Source organism: Pseudopipra pipra, chromosome 1, assembly GCF_036250125.1.
Source record: "Pseudopipra pipra isolate bDixPip1 chromosome 1, bDixPip1.hap1, whole genome shotgun sequence".
Classification (NCBI taxonomy): domain Eukaryota; kingdom Metazoa; phylum Chordata; class Aves; order Passeriformes; family Pipridae; genus Pseudopipra; species Pseudopipra pipra.
This window is the reverse complement of record NC_087549.1, coordinates 52,848,738-52,871,627: the sequence shown is the minus strand read 5'-3', so window position 1 is coordinate 52,871,627 and position 22,890 is coordinate 52,848,738. Positions and strand designations below refer to the sequence as shown.

The following is a 22,890-nucleotide window of genomic DNA, read 5'->3' as shown; positions in this document are numbered from 1 at the left end:
CACCCACTCACCCTCTGTAACCTGGCTCTTAATCACCCAATTTCCCAGGTCCATGTTCGGAGAAGTGGAGAGAAAGGCAAATTGGTCATATCCATCACAGCTGGCATTTGAACCTCTTGAAGGGCCCATTTATCATGTGATAAAACACTCTGACAAAACTATAAATGCATTTGCTTAAGTTTGAGGTAACAGGTGAGAAGGAGATGGGTATCAGCACAAGGTGGAGGGAGGATTGGACCTGTACTTATTCCCAGGCACCTTGAACAACACAGAGTGGTTTAAGTCTTCTTCCTTATGACCAGAGCCATGCTGCTGCTGCTGAGTGGTCTTCTTGCCTCCTGCTCATGGCCCAGGAGTCCATTAGCAGCACAGCTGGCGCGAGTACTTCTGGCAGCAGCAGCCAAGGCAGTCTCTTGCCACCAGCTCTCTGAGGCAGGGAGTGGGAGTGTTCACTGGCAGCCAGCTCCTGGCACTGGCCCTGCTGAGAAAAGCTCTGAGACAGCCCTTGCAATTCACAGCAGCCAGCAGGCCGGGAAGTGTGTCAGCCCGGACTCAGCACAACAGTGGGGCCAGTTGTTAGGGCAGGTAACGCTGGAGCAAGGCTGTACACAGCACTGACCCCATATGCCCGAGCAGCAGGCACAGCTGCCTGGCAGGAATGCCATATCCCAGAGGACTTGCACGGCAGCCAGTACAGGACAGGAGGGTGATGGGCTGGCCCTACAGCACTGCTCTCTTCAACAACTTCAGGCAGGTGTTTCCAGCCGTGAAAAGCAGCAGCAAAAGCAGGTACCCCTTAGGATGTTTCTAACCAAATCAATACTCCAGCTGAGCACATTTAAATGTGGAATCTGTCCCGCACATAGAGTGAAAGCTGCCCATCTGCAGAGGAAAGCCCTGTGCCAGCTCTGTGGCACCATCTAGTGCTAACAGAGAACAACACTCTAAAGAAAGCAGACCCACTTCAGATTACACCAAGTTTAGAAACAATGCAAAATAAAGGCACAAAAATAAATAACCAAAACAAGCAAGGCAACTAATGACAACCCATTTTCACTTTACACATACCACAGCCTGCTTCTGTCACTCCAGGATCACAACGTTTACGTTGTGTAGCCTAAACTGGTTTCACACCAGTTAATATCCTGGCAGTGAGCACTGCCGAGTCCGGTCACGCTCATTACCACTATTCCCATTAGACTCAGTAGATGAATCGCAACAGCCATATGTTCTTAAAACGTACGTGCAGTCTTGCAGCTGCCTCTCGCTCCCATCCCAGGCTAAAGGCTGCACTGCTGAGCTGTGCACGCACTGGAAATCGCGGCCGAAGGGCAATGACAGCAGCACTGGAACAAACATCCTTTTGGAAGGTGGTCAGAGACAACGCTCATGCATGTCTTGTCCAACAGGCACCAAGGCAGGGGAAGAGACAAGCCCAGCTCCCAGAGATGCTGGACTCTACAGACCCTTAGCTTAGACATTATTATCCCTGCTCAAACAACCACAGATCCCAAGTGGTTCCCTACTGCTCTCTCAAGTTACATCTACTTCCTCCAATTTTACTATCACTACTAATTGGGGAGGTTGCGGTTGCTTCTTTTTCCCATCCTGCATCCAAAAAGGTTCACTATCTGTTATAAATCTAGATTATAAAGCTTTTCATTTTATTTTTTTCCAAGAGCAGCTTAGTTCTTGTAGTTTTACAGCTGCTTATTTGTAACCTCTGAGGAATGATTCCTCTCACATTGAAGAACTTCAGTTCCAGATTCTTCAGCCTTCAAGTATCACAGCAAGTTTGACTTTGAAACAGTAGAAAAGGTGATTCTTCTAAAACTATGAAGTCTCCAAAGTTACAGAATTCACATCCTTAAATTGTGTAAAGAATGTACAGAAACACTGAAATGTAGTTGTTTTTCAAACTTCACGTTGGATCCAACCAAATAATGACAAGCTTGCATTCTCCTGCTGAAAATCACTTTGAAAATCTGACCCAAGTGACAAATATAATTAGCTGAACTCAGCAGGACCTGATCAACAACAGGGAAAGGTACTACAAATGTGTTAACTTCAAGTTTTATTTTCCATGTTGGTGAAACACATAGCTTTTTTCTCAAGAGGCAGCATCTGTAGAGCTGTCACAAACACATTTTGTACTCTATTACACCACAGATTGGGGAAAAGAACATATAAAGCAGAGGTTTCACACTGTGCTTGATCATCTGAGTATTAAGTTACAGATAATTTAGAAATCTTCTGATTTCACATATACATTGCACTGGCCATTGCTCAGCCTTCATGCACAATTAAACTTTATTTTTCTTGCAGTCAACACTGGTTTTGGAAAGTTTCTTGCTGTAAATGGTATCTTTTCCATTTCAGATCACCTAAATGATATTTACATAAGTGTGCAAATTGCTTTGAAAGATAGAAACAAACACTAACACTTAATATACAGACAGTTTCTTCTATAGTTAACATTTACTAAAAGGCAGTTAACATTCCTAACACACTTTCACTGTCTAAAATAGGAGAATAAGTTATATAAAATAGACCATCTTATGTTCAGACACTTCCATTTCTGCAGATTTGGTCTTTGCAGCAACATTGCAATCAAAGATTAAGATTATACTACTAAGAATCAGAGAAGCCCCTTTGAATTCAATGGCAGCCGAATATGTCTAGTACCAGTTACTTTTGTCCCAGATTTTCCATACTTGGCACGGAAAAAAAAACCAACTTGAGGGAGTGTGGAAGACAGTCTTGCACATTACTTTTTTGGCAATATGAAAAGTATGTTTTAAGAATCTAATGCATAAATTTTAATTTTTCTTTTAAGGGCCTGTTAGTGCTACAAGCACAGTTTAAAGAAATCTGCAAATTCTTTCACAGAAGCACACAAGTTTCCCAGTTTTGTTTCTTATGCACCTCATCTTCTTAGGTATATGCAATTGTAGACTCCTTGGGATCACACAATAAAACTGGATTTCAGAATTAGAAGGAGCAGAAAACACAAGCAGAAAATCACTTGGCACTCCCAGAGCTCCTAAACATGCAGTTTTTTCTACCTGTGATAAAGACTCCCCCATAAGAAGCACATGTTCAACTTGACTAACAAATCCAGAAGGCAGAAGTTGAGTAAACTGGAGTAAGTTTCTCCAATGGTGAAAATAGAAGAGTTACAGGGAAGTCTTCAAAGCCATCTTTCATGTATACCTGTAAGCATTCTCAGAGAAAACCAACTCACTTCCTAAAATTCATTAGAGCTAAAACTTCTATATACATTATCAATAACAAAGGGAAATCACCTGTCAGACAGTAAAGGACTACAGGTGCATCTTAAATAGCTGTAAAACCCATTGTTATTATTACATAACACAAAGATGCAAAACTGTTTTTTGAACACCCATTAAATTGAATAATGTGACTTTTTACAGCAGCCCTGCCTGTGTATTATGCTGCAGTTTGTGCACCCATCACAATGCTACTGAGTGCTATCCACCCCAAGGAAAGTGAGTATTAGCCCTCTTAAAGTTTAACCTTCATCACAATTACGTCTGACACACTGATGTCAGACATCATGTGTACGTCAGACATGTGCCTGGTATCTTTTATGACATCCAATTGCTTAATATGGCACAAACTGTACCAACATTAACACTGTTGCTTTTGGTCTCTTGTTTATTGAACTTTGGGCATCACACACAAATCCCTGCTGGATTCCCAGTGATGTCACCCTAGTGCAGACCTTGATCAGGTTCTGCTGAAGAAATAAGCCACGGTACAAATTCTAGAATTGACAACTTCTAAGCATAAAATGGTGAAACCAATTTAAGACACTACAGAAGTTTGCAAAACACATGATGACTTGAAACCAAATAAAAATAGAGAAGATGTATTAAAATTTGGTTACCTCGGATTCTGAACTAGTTTGAAAAATGCCATTTATAGGAGATATCTGTTCTATGATGTGAAAATATGAAAGAATCATATGAAGAATACGTATCATTGAAACATTCCACCTAAGTTTTTGTTAAACATTTGTCTTCAGAAGTTTATATTCAATGCATGTTATCTGCTACCTTCAGTTTCTTTTCTAGTTATGGCATGCTTCAGAAACACTGCTAAGAATGTCATTCACTCCTTTCTTTCCCAAGGTGCACACTACAAACACTATGCACATATTTATTTCCAAAGATTTCAGGTCAGTAAAGTTCTCAAGAGGAAAGACCTGCATGTATTTTTAAGCTTGCAAGATAACTTCAAATTAGTTGACTTAGTATTTTCCACACTTACATGGATACTGCTTGCAAAGAATAAGGTCTTAAAATAATATTCCTCGGTGGGGTAAAAACATTGAAAGCAAACTGAATGCTCCCCCTAGTGTTTACACTAGTAAAACTCTTGCCTGGCACAGCCTGCCTTAAATGGTCTTAAACGGGAGATAAATAGCCAGATGAATTATCATGTATTTAACTCCAAAAACAATTGCAAGCATCTTTCTGAGGCCAAAAAGTGCCAGCTGTTGAAATCCAGTGCTTAAAATTCTGTACCACTCTCCCTACTCAAGTGCTTCTGGGGTTTTGGTATTAAACTGTGCTTTTAGTAAAAATTCTCTCAACTGAAGGCAGGGCCCTAAGGAAGCTCCTACCAGATAAGAGATGATCAAGATGGTAGGTACAGTCATGCTTTTTCTCCTGTACTGTACCCAGAAGCTGCCAAGTTAATATTAGGATTCCCATATCACAATTGCAATGAAGCTCTGGTAAATCTGGTACCTTTGGATATGCTCAACATCACAAATAAGTCAGATATTTAAGACAACCTAGCCAGTAGTTAGCACAGTCCACCAGAATATTCATCCTCTTCCTCATCAGCATGAGAGCCCACTGCAGCTGGTCCTCTGGCTTTGTCTTGTGCAGCATTTGGCGATTTCTTCTTGATTCCACCTCCTGGGACCACCAAGGTAAGACCAAGCTTGGCATACTGACAATAACAAAGCAAGTTTAATTTCTGTACTGTTACAGAATTGACTGATGCTCACAATAAAGAAGTGGGCAACATTCAGTACAGCAGAGTGATGCTGCTCTCAGAGTATATTTTTCCATCTTAGAATAAGCATAACATTGGTTCATTTTCTTCCGTCTCAAACACTGAGAATGGGATGCGAGGTCTGTATTAATACTGCTTATTATAGAATAATTTGGCCACATCCTATAGTTTCTCTGTTTCAAGCTTTACATAAAAATACAAATTCCACTATGCAGCTCTGCATACATTACCTAGTAACAGATAATGTAAAAAGTTTTATTGTGTTTTTCAGCAAGACTAATACCTCAACTTTTACTATTCGACAGAGTAATAAACTAAAATTAGCTAATACTGTTACAAGGTTTGGCACAGACGGATGTTTCCTTTACTTCACACCTTTCCTATCCTTATATCTCCTTATAATTCCTAAATTTACAAGTTCAATTAAATAAAAAAATAGCTGGGGAAATGGTCACAACTGTTCACTCGACATTAAAAATCTTTCGAAATTAGTACCTTGCTAAGGAATAAGTGATGGATAAAAGCATCCAACAATGCCATCCTGTAGGCATCATACTCTGTAATGTTTATGCTGTTATATTTCTGAGGAAAAGCAGAAGTAGCAAACTGTTCTGGCCCTTAAAGAAGGAATTCGAAGGGGACTGAATTTTGGTTAACTCATTAAACAAACTCATCAAATGCATAACAAGCTGCTCTTTCACCTAAGCCTTCACACCATCTGAAAGCACCATCACTGACAGGTAAAGAATATATGAAGTTTACAGGTATGGGGTAGCATGACAGCAAGTCAAAACAAATACATGGATGGTGCTCTTCTTATTTTCCTCTACTAGGAAAAAACCATATCTCTTAACCTCAACATGCAAAAGGATTATTAAAAAAAAAAAATCCCACAGGAATTGCCTACTTACATCATTATCCATGTATTTGAAGAGTGGAGAATTACAGACTTCAGAAACTTGATCCTGATCTTGCTGATCATACCCTTCTAAAAGTTGCTCTAGTGCTGCACAATCTTCACTTCCATTGAATCCTGGTATACTGAAGGAAATTAAGAGTTTATTTAAGACATTTCAGCAATCTACTTGACACTCAGCTATTCTATCTTTAAATGCTGCTGATTTATCAGCAGAAGTGCAAGCAGCTTTCAAGAATCTGACAGACTGGTTATTCCACAAAACTGCCTATAACCACTTTGACTTTTCCAGGTACAGGAATCATATCCATAAAAATTAAACTTTCAGCAATATTAGTTTGCAAGTTAGAATTAAAACTTTTCAAGGGCCTCCACACATGGCAAAAACATTTTGAAAAAATTAAAATTCAGTTAGCAACATGTGGAAATACCCACTTTTAATCCTAAACATTTGTTTACAATACTTTATCAATCTCTGTTCCACATAAGACACAACCAAAAGGACAGCAGTAAGACAAGAATCCTAGCCATAACGGTATTCAACTCAGCTTTTAACAAGGGAAAACACAGGAAGAACTTCTCATTTCCATCTCATTTCCCCTGTGGCACATAACTAGTTCTTTATGACTAACTTTTTATTTTAGGTTCATTGAGAAGAATCACTGTAGTAACTACAGCTAAATCTGTTACGTGTGAAAAAAAATTCTGATAGCCACGTACCAGGGAATGTTATTACTGTACTGTAAGTCAACAGAAGTGTGGGTTGAAAATTTATGAAAGAACAATGGCAACACTGTCAAGCAAAAAGATCCACATTAGTGAAACATTCGCTTTAAAATTATAGGAGATGAAGCAGACTTACCTATAGCTTTCCCTCACACATCTCTCTGCAGCAACATAATCATTTCTATGAAGATGAACTAAGACTTGAGCAATAGTTTTCTAAACAAAAAGAAATAAACAAAAAAAAATAAACCCAATGATTCCTTAGAAATTAACAGTAAAATATGAAAAAAAACAGTAGACTGCTAATATTTAGCATGAAAAAGGTCATTACAATCCCCAATCACTCTAAGATAATGACACAAAAGAGTCAGAACAATATAGTGAAAAAGTAGAAAGCCTATCCTTTGCTAGTATGAAATAGATTATCTCCTATAACATTTTAATGAACTGTTGTACCAAGTAACAGTTTTTGTACCTTGTTATTTTTTATAACATCTTTATTTTTATGTGTTTTTTGGTGTTGATAGCTCCTGTACATATCAGCATCTTATCTTCAAAATTATAGTAGTGAAAAAAGCACAGTTAGAGATCTGGGAAACAGGCACTACCATGAATTCTCATTGTTAGCAAGAAATGTATCCCTGGATCAAGAGGTACATACCGTCAGTCAGATGTTAACTGTCATTAACTACCCAGAAAAAAAACTGGCTCTTAGAATTTACCTTATAGCATGTAGGGTAATTTTCAATTTCCTTATAAATACTTTTCTCCTTTTGAAGAGACAACGCAGCTTCATCTAATCTAAAGCCAGAAAAAATCAGGAGTATCAGCACCAGGAATACAGCACAACAAAACAGGCTAAATACAAAGTGTTTAACTAATACAGTAGTAAGTCTACTGCAATAAAAAGCAACACAACTAAAAATCAGCAGTAGATCTTACTAACAGAGTAGATAAATATACAGTCAGCAATTCCTTTGTATACATGCTAAGAACATCTTTGGTATTCATTCAGAGAAGCCTTGTTTTTTATAACATTGTACAAGAGGAATGCTTTGTTCCACACCCTAACAGATTTCTGTATGTCATGAGGTTACTATAAGCTACCAGTAAGTCTGATATCCATGAACTACCAATATTTAGTAATAGTAACTACTTCTGAGTTTTAATACTCTTTTAATCATCATATTCAATTTCTAGAAATTAGAAGAAGCACATGAGCTATTAAGCAACAGAGCAACCAATGCTTTCATATGTTCTGAAGCTATGTTGACTGGCTTTCACAGAAAGACCTTCAAATTACATTGTCACTTTTCTTTTCTGACTGCTTTTCTGCAATGAGATAAAGTGTCCTGAAAGTAGAGTTAGAAATCCAGAAAATTTCTTAAAGGACATAAATGTTTCAGTGAAGCAAGTCTAAGCTGAATTGAAGGTCAAGTTTGGTGCAAGTAATTACAATTGAATTTGTCCCATTGAGACTCCAAGGAACGCTCTTCTTTAGGAAGTCCGGAATCAGACTGCTGCAAGCAGATTTGTTTCCTCATGTTAGTCACTTAATTGCCCTGTTTTGTCTCCCACAGCCATAAAAGACTTTCTACATATTAGTATTGAAAGAAAAACAAAAAAAAAATCCTGAAGCAGTTTAATAATTAATGAAAACTGGTGCATGTGCTTCCTAGCTATTCAACAAACACAAAGGAAATAAAGCTTTTCAGCCCACATTATCCCAGAATACAAAACAGGTGGTTCCTGGATGAACACGGCACATCCCACAGAAACTGAATTTTAGTTTGAAGTGCGTCTCAATGAAGAATTAAGTAACAGTACATAAATGCAAAAACCGCAAGAAAAAAACCCCAATCAAAATAACTATTTAAGATTCAATTACATTAAAGGAATAAGAAAGGATAAAGCTATACCTGCGTCCTCTGACTAAAAGTCTTGATGCCTTCCCCAGCATTTCTAATGCCTGCCGTAAACGCTCCTCGTTCTAGAGAAGAACAAAAAGAATTCATGTTCTTATTTCATTTGCACAGCATTAAGACCACTAGATCTTTATCTAAGTGTGTCACCTCTAACTTAGAACAACTGTTAGTTATTGTATCAGCAGTTCACACAAGGGAAACATGAAGAGTATCAGAGCTCCCAAGTTTCATAGCCAGCTCCTCTATGGATATGCTCAGCAAAGTAACACCAATGCAAACTTGCTAATCTGGAAACACGTCACAACTGACAATACAGAAGTACATCAAAGGCAGTAGCAAAAAGGCAAACCATCGCCTCATGGCATTGGTAGAGCACCAAGCAAACGCTTCTCCTCTATACTTCAAGGATTTCAAATTATTTTGGGCTCCAGGACTCAACAGCAGATATGTTCCCTACCCTCTGGGCTGCCCAACAAGAGGCAGAAAACTTGACAACACACAAAATTCAGGTTCAGTCACATCCTAAACTGAGAAAAAGGCAAAGCCAACTGACTCCTAACTTTTGTAATCTCCTTCTCAACAACATAAGAAGCCTTCAGCTTCATAACTCAGTCACTGATGTAAAAGGAAAAAAAAAATTTAGAACCAAATCTTAGGCTTTTTCTTAATTTTATAGTTGAAAGAAAAAAACAACCAACCAACCAAATCACCCACTTACTTCAAACACTGACGCTGCTTGCTGATAGAGTTGCACAGCCTTCTCTGGGCTCACATTTTCTATTAATCTGTAATAAACATCCAAAATTTCTCTTCAAATAAAAGGAAATTTTTTTTTTACCTGAAAGCATCATAAAGACATAAAAGAAAACCAAAGATATACCCACACCTTGCACGCATTCTAGCCCCCATAGTTCAGACTTACTTCCCAGCCCGTTCCAGAGCAATAGCTGCTGTGTCTGGTGTTCCATTCTCCAGGTACATCATACTGGCTTTCTCGATCAGCTGAACTGCTTCAGGGAGTCTCTGCATCTCCTACAAAGCAACAGCAAAGGGACACTGCTGTCAGGAATTGAGTTTATGAACAATGACACAAATCAAAGCAAACTGCAACACCTTTTTAAGATTCTAATTTTTATTTATGAACTTGTAGAGCTAGTGAAAGTTGACCACCAACTCCATAAAATTCACTTCTGAGTACTAAACTTTCACGTAAGTCATTAATTTGTGGTAGTTTAGAGCAAAAGCAGTACCACCCTTCTGTTACCCTGTGACACAATGCACTCTTCTTTCCTCCTATAAAAGAAAAACTATTTTTACCCCCCAAATACAAATGTTGCTTTCCTAATCTACTGAAGGTGTTGGTGGGCACTATGAGGCAACAGAAAAGTATCACTTTAATAGGCAATTAACTTACATATACTTGTTAAATGATCCAGTGTATAATATTCTTCTCCTATAAAATAGAACTTTTTAATAAAAACTAGTAAATGAAAATACCTTTAGCATCATGCCAGCTTGTTCATAAGCTCTGCAAAGAAAAAAAATGTACCATTTGGTTAAAGATGGTGTATTTCAGCAAGCTGTAGTTATGCAGCAAAGGTTATCATGCATTGGCTACCACTTCGCTGTTAATATTTAATGCTCTGAAGAAGTTTCAAGTGTTTTATTTAATGAGACAGAGCACATGTAACATTATCTTACACAAATTAAGTGTTTCAACCACACTACCCACTAAAAATCTATTCTAATCTGATCCATGGGCAATATTTGGATTATTGTCATTATCTGCTTGCTTTGAAGTACTCTTTAATTAAAAATTTCTTTATAAGCTCAACAGCATAGAATTGCAAAATTAAGAAAAGATCATCTAAGAAAAAATATTTGCTATCAAAAAGTGCCAAAGAATGCCAAAATCATCATTTCTTCAGGTAGCCATTGCAGGTTTTCAGACTTTCCTAGCTCCCACTTACATTGAAATGATTTTGAAACAGCAAAATTACTTGAACCATAACACTTACTATAGTGAAATCAAAATGACAGTTCATGCTTCTACTGTATGTTGAAAAATTTGTTTCAGATTACTTAGTGCTTCTGTACTTACTTGGCAGCATGGAAGAGACTGGAAGTTAAACAGTCGAAGTCAAGGACAAAAGCCACATAATGCAAAAAAAAAATTAATGTGCAAAATGTTATACAACTACTAGTTTCAAAGCAAGGAACTCCATAAAGGCATTATAGGCAATTTGTCAAAAATAAATTATTTCAAGGACAGAAAAATGCAGCATAACAATGCACAGCTGCATATAAAGTTGTAAAAACCACATTTATTTAAAATATGTTGCTGCTTATTAAATAGTAGTACAAGTACTGTAATAATTTCAGAGGTGTGTTTATTTTATACTATCCATTTGTAGGCAATTAAAAAAAAAAATTAAATTTCTGAAGCAGTACCTAGACATCTCAGGCATCTGCCAACATCTTATCAGTCCAGATGTTATTTGGAACATATTTTCTGATTGGGAACTGATTTTCTAATCAAGAGTTCTTTAGATTTCCCACTCAGAGCACACGGGAACAGTCTTTTAAAAAGCAATTCTGCTAGACTGACAAAATGCACAAATGTATTAAACAACCTGCTACCAAGCCCCATTACCGCAATCTAAGTATCAACTAGTCAGCTTCTTGGAAAAAAGAACAGCAGTCAGTGAAAAGATACGCTTTATTGTTTTCATGTGCCTCAGCTTCCCGCAAACAGGCTTCCCTTGCCTGGTCAAACTGCTTGGCATTCTTAAAAGCAACAGCTGCAAGAAAGCAAATAAGAGGTTTTATTTACAGCTTGCCATTGAACTCTTTTTACCACTTCTGCTCAAGAGTTCAGCTACCCGAAGATGCAAACAGACTCTTTAAATGAATGGTTACAGTTTACCAGGGTCTTCCCAAAAATCCCATGACAGTTCTCCTTGCTCATTAGTCACTTAGTTGCCATTAAAAACATTTATTGTCAACACCACTTCCATACTACCACAGTATCATAGGTAGTGCACAATGTGTTTAGCTGGTTTTTGAAACTCACTCACTCTGTATTGTAATGACAGAACTGCAGGAATGCATATGTGTATCATTTTAATCATTAGAGGTTATACAAAATCAGCATGGTAGGAATAGAAGTGTGCCACCAATAAGGCATACGTATAACAACTTCCTCAGCACAACCAATGCAGGGCACAACTATGTATTTCTATCTCCATTTAACTGATAAAATATTAAAGTAGGATTTAAAATAAATTTCAATTTATAAATGCTCCAGTTGCTCTTCCATGTTTGTATTTTTTTATTCAGGCTTCAGTGAGTAAGTAGGAATGCCTCAAGTAAGGAGCCAAAAGACTGATAAATTACTACTATCAAAAAGAAGAAAATGTTTAAGAACAAAAAGAAATCAACTACTAAGAATTTTATACTCAGCGTGTCTCTTGTAGTGGAAAAAAGGAAGAAAGAGACCTTAGTTTGCCTGAAAGAAAACCCCAACTTGGCAGCATCTCTCTACCTTACTGAGACAGTCTTTGCAAGATGCATTTTATAAGATGATGATTAAGCAAAATTTTAAAACCAGCTTGAACATTTGTTATTTTGTAGATAAAGTCACAGGATTTGGGGGCGGACAAGCAAAAGAAGGAAAGCTTTATTTTTATCACATGTAGCAACATAAAAAGTAGAAGTTGTAAGCTTGAAAAAAAAAATTGGTTTTGACAACTGTTCTAGATCTCCAAGTACAATCTGAAACTTATTTTATAGTGCTACTTTGTTGTTTCATTTTACTTTTAGTCTTTACTTTTACCTTTACTTACAGAGTAAGGTACTAAAAATATGTAAAACATTATCAGGGATTAAGCTTAATGAATACTTTGAAATCATAAAACATATGGCTATATTTACAGCCATACATACCTGCCTTCCCATATTCAGTAGCTGCACTGTCATAATCTGGTTTCCACTTTAAGAATCCAGTTTTCAGGCTAAAACACAAGAAGAAAGGTCCATTAACAATTTGCAAAGATTTTATGTTTTACCTTCAAGACACTTCAGATATATTTATTTAGACTACCTCTGGAAAGGAGCAGTTACCTATATGCCAATACTATGGTGGGATCACTACCGTAAAAACAAATACCAGCACTGGTCAGAATTGCATAAAGCACTGCAGTGATCTCCCATAGTTACATGCCTTGCACTAACATGCTTCTGCTGTCCCCAGAGAGTCTCCCCAAGTCCAGCTCCTCAGCAGTAAGAAGTCAGCCTACAGCAACATGATGCCTCAAGATTTCTAATACCACAACGCCTAACAATAATTCCAATATATTTTTTTTTTCACGTATCAGGAAGTTTCCAGTGTTCTTCTACAGGAATTTTTTCTGCTGATGAGAATTATCAAAGACTCTCCACTGCATACACAAATAAAAAAATTTACTTACCAACACAAAGCCTCATATATTATTTATATGTTTACACTAAATGGTGCCACATACAGACATACATACATTAGGGAAAAACGTACACTGTAAAATGAAGTGAGTAATCAGGCAATTTTGATTTCAATATTCTGACTTCCTCACTTCTAAAACAAATATAAAAATTACCATAACTTTTGATCCATGATTCCAGAGGGCCTGTTACTCTTCTTACTAAAATTATAGCAGCTTTGTCAGTGCTATTACATCCATACTGCTGTCTGTGAAATTGGGATTTATAAGCAAAATGCCTCTATTCAGTGTTAAAATACACAATAAAAGACTCATATGCAGATGTTAAGCTCTCCAAGATAAATGTCAGCATAGGTCTTCAAAGGCCTCCAAGAAGTAACAATCACACTTTTCACAGGTGTAGAAAACAAACACACACATCATCTCTGCAAAGTCAAGCCCCTTTATCCACTACAGTCTCCATAAGTCTTTTCTCTCACTTGTCTGTAGCCTTAAGCTGTGTCAGGGGAGGTTTAGGTTGGACATTAGGAAGAAATTCTTTACAGAAAGGGTGATTAGATATTAGAATGGGCTGCCCAGGAATGTGGTGGAGTCACTATCCCTGAAGGTGTTTAAGGAAAGACTGGACGTGGCACTCAGTGCCATGGCCTGGTTTACATGGTGTTTGGTCCTAGGTTGGACTCGATGAGCTCGGAGCTCTTTGCCAACCTAATTGTGTCTGTAATCCTGTTTTCCTCCCACTCACTTCAGCAGAAGGGCAGCAGTGACTCCCCTTCCTCTCCAGTTTGGGTCTGAGCAACGGAGGCTAGAAGGCCCTTACTGCTCAGGCTCCAGGCCTCTGAGCCGCACCGCCCCACCGACACCGATTCTTAGTTTTAGGGCCACTTTCGTCTCCCAGCTCGAAGGGGCAGAAGGGCGTCCTGTAAGCACCCACCCCCTGCAGGGAGGCTGCCCTGAGGCAGACGAGGGGCCAAGCAGCAATGCCCTCCGACTCCCTCGGCCAGACCCCCCCCGACCCCGCCACCCCCCTTCTCTATCTCCCGAGGTCCCACTGCCCGGCACACGGGGTGTTCCCTCAGCCTCCCTGCCAGGCCAGCAGACGACACGGCGCCTCGGTGGGACAGCAGAGCGGTGCGGGCCGGAGAGCCCGGGCGCTGACGGGCAGCCGCCGGCCAGCCTCCCCCACCGCGCACCCTCCGCCCCGCTCACTATTTCTCCGCTTTCGCGATGTGCTCCAGCGCCTCGTTAATCTTCTGCGCCGCCATCTCGCCAGCGCGGCGGGCTGAATTCCCCCGCACTCCTCCGCCTCCCTGCGCTCCCACTACGGCAGGCAGCAGGGATCACAGGGAGGCGGGAGGAGGAGCGGGGGTTCAGGCTCCGCCTGCTCACCGCTCCTGCGCAGGGCATGGCGGGGCTGCCGTGCTGCGGGTCCGGCGGCTGGGCCGCGGCGGGAGTGAGAGCCCAGGGCCGCGGAGTGGGTGTGCAGTGCTGGCCTGTGCCGCGCTCCGGGGGCCGGAAGGCAACTCCCCTGCGGAGCCCCCGGCTCTGTCGTGTCTAAGGCCCACGGAACAGAACCACACGGAATCACAGAATCCTTCGGGTGGGAGGGGACCTCTGGAGATCATCTGGTCCAACCCCACTGCCAAGGCAGCGTCACCTAGAGCAGGTTACACAGGAACGCCTCCGGGTGGGTTTTGAATGAATCCATGACCTTCCAGTGTTCTGACATGCTCCATATAAAGAAATTCTTCCTCATGTTGAGGTAGAACTTGAATTTTATTTTGTGACCATTGCTCCTTGTCCTGTTGCTGGGCGCCACTGAAAAGAGCCTGGCACCATCCTATTGGCATCTGCCTTTGAGATATATATATGTATTTATGAGATCCCCTATAGGCTTCCCTTCTCTAGACTAAACAGGCTGGGCTCCCTCAGTCTCTCCTCGTAAGAGAGGTGCTCCAGACCCCTCATCATCTTTGTGGCCCTTTACTGGACCCTCTTCTGTAGCTTCTTGTCTTTCTTGTACTGGGGAGTCCAGAACTGGACACAGCCCAAAACAGGAATGAGTGCAGGCTTGCATTTCTCAGTGTTTTCACGTGGAGACGAGTTTTTGTTAGAAGTGCACAACTCACAGGCCAAAGGCTGAACAGCCTGCCCTGCCCTGCCCTGCAGGAAGCCTCAGTGGCCATTCTGCTGAGGCATGCTCCTCTGACTCAGTGTTTGTGAAAACAAGAGGCTGTCTCTAGCCAGGCTAGCACAGAAACCTTATGCAGAAGGTGTGATTGGTGGCTGAGCACACCAGGGTTGCTAACACAGGCTACACAATCATGCAAGATACACAAACTATACGCTCGATAACTGAATTGAAAATGCTGAAGTGTCTCTTATTGCCCATATGTCCAGCTTCCTTAACTCCTTAATTTTATTAATCAGAAACATCCTTGAGTAGCATAAGATCAATCACTGAGCCCAGGAAGGTGTTTATTCTCTGAACCTGGACCTCTTTCAGTAATCTGAATAAGTGAAGTATTTATCAACGCAGAAGAGACAAAGTGAGAAACTGGTTAAACTTCTAAAACTCTTACCAGAACATAGAAGTCATTGAAAGTCCATAGTGTTTACAGGCATCAGAGCTTTACAAGTTTCTACCTCAAATGGGAAAAGAAGCAATATTTACATGATTTGTTTTACTCTAGGTACTCACAAAAATCACAGGTCTGTATTGCTTTCCCTTACTTTTCCCACATTCCCTTGATGACATGGACACTTAATTTTCTGACTTTGGTTTTTGCATTGCACTTGAGAGGCTATCATCTATTACAGATGGTGAAAAATCCCCACTAAATCTTAAATACTATTATTCTGTGTCCTAGATCAAAGTAGGGAAAAAGGTTGTAGAGAGGTTTTCTACTTTCAAAAGCAGATGAGTGGTCATGAGAGTACTGGGAGAAAATAGCTAGTCTTGCTTTTGGCAAGCACTCAGTGGTAGCAGGTATAAAGTAGGGGAAGCTATGATCGGAAAGATTCCTGTGTCATCACGTCTGTCTTTTCTTTCCCTTGCTATGGCAGCCAGGATAGATCTGGCCATATAACTATGAACTTGCTGCAGTACCTTTCAAATAAACTTGTGTTAGCTGGGAAAATAAAATCTTGGATTGCAGCATTAAATGACAGAATAACCTCAGACTATTCTTCAGAAGCACCCAGTTAATGACTTATAGTTTGTGTATTTGCTTGTGCTAGTGCTCCTGGCCTTCTCTGTTCCCTGCTTTGTAAATATCTATTCACTTTCTAGTGAACATGTGCACATGTGCGCTGTCTGATTACACTTTATACTGGAATGACCAGACAAAAGATTTCCAGGACAAGTAAGTATTGAATGAAATAGGATATTCCTGGATAGCTTTTACTTTGTAGACATGGAACCTTTGGAGATTTTACATCTGGGAAGGATCATATCACAACATCTGATGCTTGCCTGTGAATTAGAATTTGGTGTTGAAAAATGACCAGGTACAATGTGGAAAACATTTACAGTGTTGGAGTGACAAAGATGTGAACTCTGTAAATAGCTGTTCCAGCAGAAGTCATTCATCACTAGCCAGTCCTCAGCTGGCTCATCACTACACCTTGCAGAAAATTTCTGTCTCCTATATAAATATTTCTTCATGTACACCATTGCAACCCACAGCATTAGGCTATGAAAAGCAAGGTACATAAGGTGATACAACTCATTTTGTCTCAAATGGGTTAAAAAGCACCTGTGTGAGACTTCATGGGGCTAACCGTTGGCTAGAGACTGGAGGCAAGCAGCTGGGGACAGCACCTTCCATCACGGCTGAGTCCACCCACAGCCCCGGTATCAGAACAGCCTGGGCTTCCTTCAGAAAGCTGTTAGCTGTAAAAAACTATTGGTATGATCATAGCTAAAATTTGTTTCCCAATAAACTCTAACTTTTCTTTGCTATGAATTTGCTTTTCTTGTTCATAAAGTCAGAACTGACTGCAGTGAAATGTATTTTAAATCAGCTGCTGAATTCTATCTGCTACTCCACTGTATCTGGAAGGTGAATTTAAGTTTTCCTAGATCTGGATTTCTCACCTCTGTCTGATACCCTTTTTTGGCAGCAGAACATGGAAAATTCTGCTTGTAATTTATTAATGTCTGAAATTGGAGTCATAACTACAATACAGCACCAGGCTGAAGAAATTACCTGTGAGGAAGGGAGAGGAATCTGCATATTTCTCCTCCCAGGCAGACTGGACCATCACTAATGGTCTAATGAACAATTGGGTCAGGTAATTTTGGTAAATTTTTGGCCCATAATATAAACCAAAATGTGCTTTTTGATCACTCCAACCCACTGCCAGCACCTCAGTGCTCTGGTGCCTTTTCCTGTCTTTTGCATTAAATCCGTATAACTCATTTGTCTGTGAGAAATTACTAGTTCCTGTCTTAATGGATATGGCAGAAAGGAAATTAATAGCTCTGAGGGCAGGAAAATTAATAAAGACTGTTTTTCTCTAGATTTGTGTCTCCCTATTGTCTTTAATTAAATAGCAGAAGACTATGGTGTGAGCATGCCTTTTGTTAGATGTCAGAGAATAAAGAGAGAGGGATAATAAATATCCCAGCTGGGGGTAGGTGGTAATGTCTAATTGGCTTTCCAGATTCATTGAACATGAGATAGGAAGAGGGTATTCTGGTGTCTAATAAGGTGATCCAATGTGAAACACTGATTATGCTTTCCACATATTTATTGAACATATATTGCATGTTTCTTTTGAAGATTAAGTAAGGTGGTCTGTCCACCTAGGAAAGGCAAGTTGGTTTTGTCAGGGACTAAGAAGACGTGTCATGATTACCAAGTCCCTTTTAGTCCCTACCTACTATCTCTCCAGCCTCTCTTGCTTCCAAAAAGAATCCATTTTCCTCAGTCATGATAATCCTCAAAAGTAATTTATTTATTTATTGTCTCCAGTGGCTGCCTGCTAGAAACCAAGAAGACTGTGGTGGTTTGACCTTGGCTGGATGCCAGGTGCCCACCCAGCTGCTTTATCATTCCCCTTCCCAGCTGGATGAGGGAGAGAGTAAGGTGGAAAAAACAACTCGTGGGTTGGGATAAGGCAGTTTATTTAAAGCAAAAAGTAAAGCAGAAGCTTGCATGCACAGAAGCAAAGCGAAGGGAAAGATAGCACAGTTTATTCTCTACTTCCCATGAGCAGCAATGGTCGGCCACTCCCAAGAAGCAGGGCTTCAGCACTGTGACGGTTTCTCAGTAGGCAGCCATTGGAGACAATGAATGCCCCCCTTCCTGCTCCTTGCCTCAGCTTTTGTATCTGAGCTGATGTCATATGGTATGGAATATCCCTTTGGTCAGTTTGGGTCAGCTGGCCTGCTTGTGTCCCCTTCCAGGATCTTGCCCTCAATTGAGGAAGGAATGTTGCAGTGCTGATGTTGTGCTTGCCCTGCTCAGCAGTATCCAAAACACTGTTGTGTTATCAGCACCCTTCTAGCTACCAATGCAAAGCACAGGGCTACTGTGGGGAAATGAACTCCAGCTCAGACAGACCCAATACAACAATCAAATTAATTTTATACAATAGTTCATATATGACTCACAAAGATATGTACAGTACCTACAGATGTGAATAATGGTCTTCTGGAGAAGAGTTGAGCCACCTATTCTGGTTGGGATTTTGAAAGCCCAAGGCTGGATAAAAGCCTGTAATTGACACCATACCACTTCACACATGCTCCAATGGGAATCTGAAAAACTTGATATTTTTGGCATTTGTCACCTCCTGGACTTGTTCCTTGATACTTTCTTACCTTCTCATCAACTGCATCAGCAAGCAATGATAATTTGCTTTCATACCTGATGGTTATATCAGGTGCCTGACCTACCCTTAATCAATACTTGTAGAACTTGTTTTGGTGGTCTCACAGGAGTTGCTACTAATTTTGTCTTTTCAAAAGATGGCAATTCCACAGCCCTGCCATTGCAATCTGTTCCAATTAAAAAAATATGCCTTCTGCTTAGAAAGATGACCTTTGGAGCAAAAATTTCCTGTTCTGAGACTGGGACCTCACCACAAACCACTTTTGGAATGCTTCTGGGTCCCAAATTGTTATTGGTTTTGGCTAGGTTCTTCTTACCTGGCTCTGTTCCCTCAAGCAGTTTACCAAGTGGTCCCACCTGCACAAAGAGCGGGTCAGGAATAAATGATTCGGGCATGAATTGCTTAAGTCAATTTAAGTACCACATGATAAATGTGTAATCATATCTTTGCTTTAGCTTCTCTTTCTGTTGATGAAGTAACTTCTTCAAGATAGAGCACGTGCGTAATTTAAAGATGTGACACCTTTTCTGCTCCAGCTTTCTAACTTCAGAACCTCTAGAAACCTCTTTCCTTTTTCTTCATTCTCCCTTCTTTCTGAATTGTTCTTCACAGAAAGCTCTCACATCCAACTCTCCTGGTAGAAAGCCAGTTATTCCTCCCACAGAATCTATCCAGCGTTAATGGTTTTTGATGGCTCTTTCATTACTTTGCAGCAGTTTACCCACAAGATGTTCAGTGTGTCATGGAATGACATGTAGCATTGTTCCCCAAATCAAGATACATTCATAACTTGACATGAACATGTATCCATCAATTTGTCACTGAAATAGCGTTTGACATAGATCCCAGAACAGAGGCAGGAAAACATAACAGTTTTTGTCAATTTTGAAAGCATAATTAGATTTTTTCACTTTTCTACAGGATTGCCAACTTACATAATGAATGGTTCTTCCAGGTGCCAGCTTCTACTCTATACCCATGAGCAGGGAAGTGAGGAAACAAAGATCAGGGGTTTCCTCTCCAATGGCCCAATCACTGATATCCAATAAAATCAATAAGCCTGCCCAAGCTTTTGGTCACTTCTTTTGACTGAATAGTTTTGCACTCCTGAAGCAAGATTTTCAGAGAAAGGATAACAAATTCCCTTTTTTTTTTTTTTTTTTTTTGCTTAACCTTTGTTAACACTGTTTTTCTTAGTCTGCTTCAGAAAAGCATGTGTAGATCTTCTAGCCTCCTACCTAGAACCAGGCATGCAATCCTGGACAAAAGCTGCTATGCAGTGCTCTCTTCTTTTGAACTATGAATGAGACACATTAGTGTTTTTATGTTGACAGAGGCACAGCTAGTGTTCTCCTTTGTTAAATTCAGTTTCAGAGCATGCCTAGTTGCTAGATTTTGTTCCACATGGCAGCATGGAGTAACTAAAACATCTGCTGCATTCCTCCAGTGTTTTATTCTTCAACATAAAATGTTTTCTGAGATTAATTGCTTTTATCATGTATTTGAACATCCTACCTCATAATACCATTGATTAGATAACAATAGCAAAGCTTATTTCACCCTGTAGAGGAGTCATTTCTCCAACTCTGAATTGTTATTTACGTTCACTATTTTCATGCTGCTGCAGTACGTGTCTGCGACAGCCTAAACTATGTACTTTTGTAAGTCTTTTTTAATGACCTGATTATCAAAACTTGTGTGGCATCCACGTGGGTATGCTGCTGAAGGCCTCCTAAGGTACTGAAATCAGTTCCATGGGCACCCTGGCTGACTGAGAAGTGAAGCTCTATTGTTCTCTGTGTAAACATCAGAAGTAAAGAAAATAAATTTTCCAGTTTGTTTAGCACTGTTAAAGCTGGTGATTCTTACTCTCAAACATAGCATTGAGATAGTTTTAAAAATGTTCAAGGAGAATTTGATAACAGGATTCCATTTGATTGAGTGGCCTAAAGACTCTTTAATCCCCTACGAAGACTACATCTGTACATTAGGTGTTGATCTCTAGATAAAGGTAGTAAAAATCTCCTTTAGACTTTTGTCTGTGGACAGGAGAAAATCTCCTTCAAGTCAGTGCAATGACTGAAATTTCCATTCTCTAATAAGAAATCAAAAACCTTTAGCCCATCTATGTGAATGTATGCTATCCAAAGCTGTAAGAAGAGCTCAGTGGGCTGCATCATCCAGATACACTTTGATGTGCAGTTTGGATTCAATGGTCATTATGAACCTCTGAAAATTTGTTTAGAAGGGTTGAACAAGATGTTCACAAGTGCATTCTACTAGTCTCAACTGTAGCCTGTTGTCTACATTTTAAGCTTTCCATTAATTTCCTTCCAGAAAACAAAAATGAAGTCAAGGTAGACATTAGGCATTTCATGTCATTCTCCCACCAGAGCTTACATTTCTCTTTCAGTAGACCAGTAGTAGTTACAAACCACAGTATTGTAAGAGGCTCGTGTGAGTTAATGACAAACATTTAGAGGAGAGTCTTTGTTCATTCAGAATAGTTAGTTGTGGCCCATTCATGAATTTCCCTCGAAATATAGATAAAACTTTAGCAAACATATTATTTCCTTTGCTATAATACTTTCTAAGCTGCAGACATTTTTCAATACTAGTTTAACTAAAGCTTTCTGCTTTAGTTAAATTTAGTTTAATTTAGTCCTGCAAACCATAATATTTTAAATTAATTCAGTTCAAATAATCCACCGTTTCTTTTGTGTGACTTTGTTTTCTCCTCCAGAACAGATGTTTTATTACTGTAGTGCATGTAGGAAAGAACTTGGAGGGTTTTTTTCTCATGAAAAGTAAATGTTTTATATTTTGTGAAAGTAATTTGTGATATAAGGTTAGCCTGTCTTTGGGCTATCCACAGATAAATAATTAAACTGTTTCTCATATGCTAAAAGCATGTGAACAAAATGAATTCTCTTAAATGCAATTGCCTTTAATGTCATCTTCTCACACAAACACTAATGGAGAAATTTCAATCTGGATGCATCAAAATCTCCTTGTAAAATTCATATTATTTATGTGTACTCTTAATGTGGGAAATGAATCTATGGAAATGGGGATAGGTCTCCATTTTTATTTTGAAGAATCAACTACCAATTCTTTCTTTTAAGCTGCAAAATTTATTTTTTTGTCTCCAAACCTGCTCAACAAAGATCAATTACTGAACTTACAGATCTGCTTCCCCTGCATACATACATAATCAATATAGATGGACCTACAGAGGAGGAAAGGTAACTTAAGGTAGTGTCTCCTTACAGTTCTGCATGCTAGGTCTTCCTTGTGATGGATGTGCTTCTTACAAGAAAGATAGAGAGGGACAACGGGCAATAGATCCAAACTAAAAGATACTAGGTTTAGATTAGATATTAGGAAGAACTTTTTCACTGTGAGGGTGGTGAGGCACTAGAAGAGGTTTCCTAGAGAAGTTGTAGATGCCCCATCCCTGGAGGTGTTTAAGGCCAGACTGGATGGGGCTCTGAGCAACCTGGTCTGGTGGAAGGTGCCCCTGCCCATGGCCAGAGGTGTGGAACTAGATGATATTTAAGGTCCCTTCCAACAAAAACTATTCTATGATTCTATGATTCCATGATAAAAGTCATAAGCAATACTTACAACAACAATTAAGTTATCGTTATTTACGATGCCTCCCACTGAAAAATGGTGTAACTAAAACAGAGTGAGTGGTAAATTCTCACTTGTCGTGTTTTGAAGCTTGATACGGTATTTGGCAACTCAACAGTCCATGTTCTGTAAATGTCAGAGGACAGGAGCTTAGCGGTCCCTTTTGGAGCTCAGTCATGTGGATGTAGGTCAATAAATTGTCTCAGATTTATTGGCTGTTGTAATGAAACCTAGCAAACACAGGAGGGCTCTATGAGAACACATATTAAGAAACATTTAAGTTGGTGCCAGACAGGAGCCTAGTGTTCTGGTGTTACAT

At 39.6% G+C, this 22,890-nt stretch overlaps 1 protein-coding gene across 2 annotated transcripts; it reads right to left on the bottom strand.

The window, feature by feature from the left end:
- Positions 1-4,620: 4,620 nt before the first annotated feature.
- Positions 4,621-14,460, bottom strand: NAPG (NSF attachment protein gamma). 2 transcript variants are annotated; one of them, XM_064656962.1, is made up of 13 exons: positions 14,304-14,430; positions 13,251-13,342; positions 12,562-12,629; positions 11,333-11,417; positions 10,718-10,735; positions 10,114-10,144; positions 9,539-9,648; positions 9,335-9,401; positions 8,611-8,681; positions 7,414-7,492; positions 6,828-6,907; positions 5,961-6,090; positions 4,621-4,983 (listed from the first exon to the last, which is right to left on the bottom strand). In XM_064656962.1, the coding sequence occupies exons 2-13, from the start codon at positions 13,265-13,267 to the stop codon at positions 4,834-4,836; spliced, it is 906 nt and encodes a 301-aa protein (XP_064513032.1). In that variant the 5' UTR covers positions 13,268-13,342; positions 14,304-14,430; the 3' UTR covers positions 4,621-4,833. The 2 variants fall into 2 exon arrangements, with proteins under 2 accessions (XP_064513032.1, XP_064513025.1); XM_064656955.1 differs by lacking the exon at positions 13,251-13,342 and having other exon boundaries at positions 14,304-14,460.
- Positions 14,461-22,890: the final 8,430 nt, after the last annotated feature.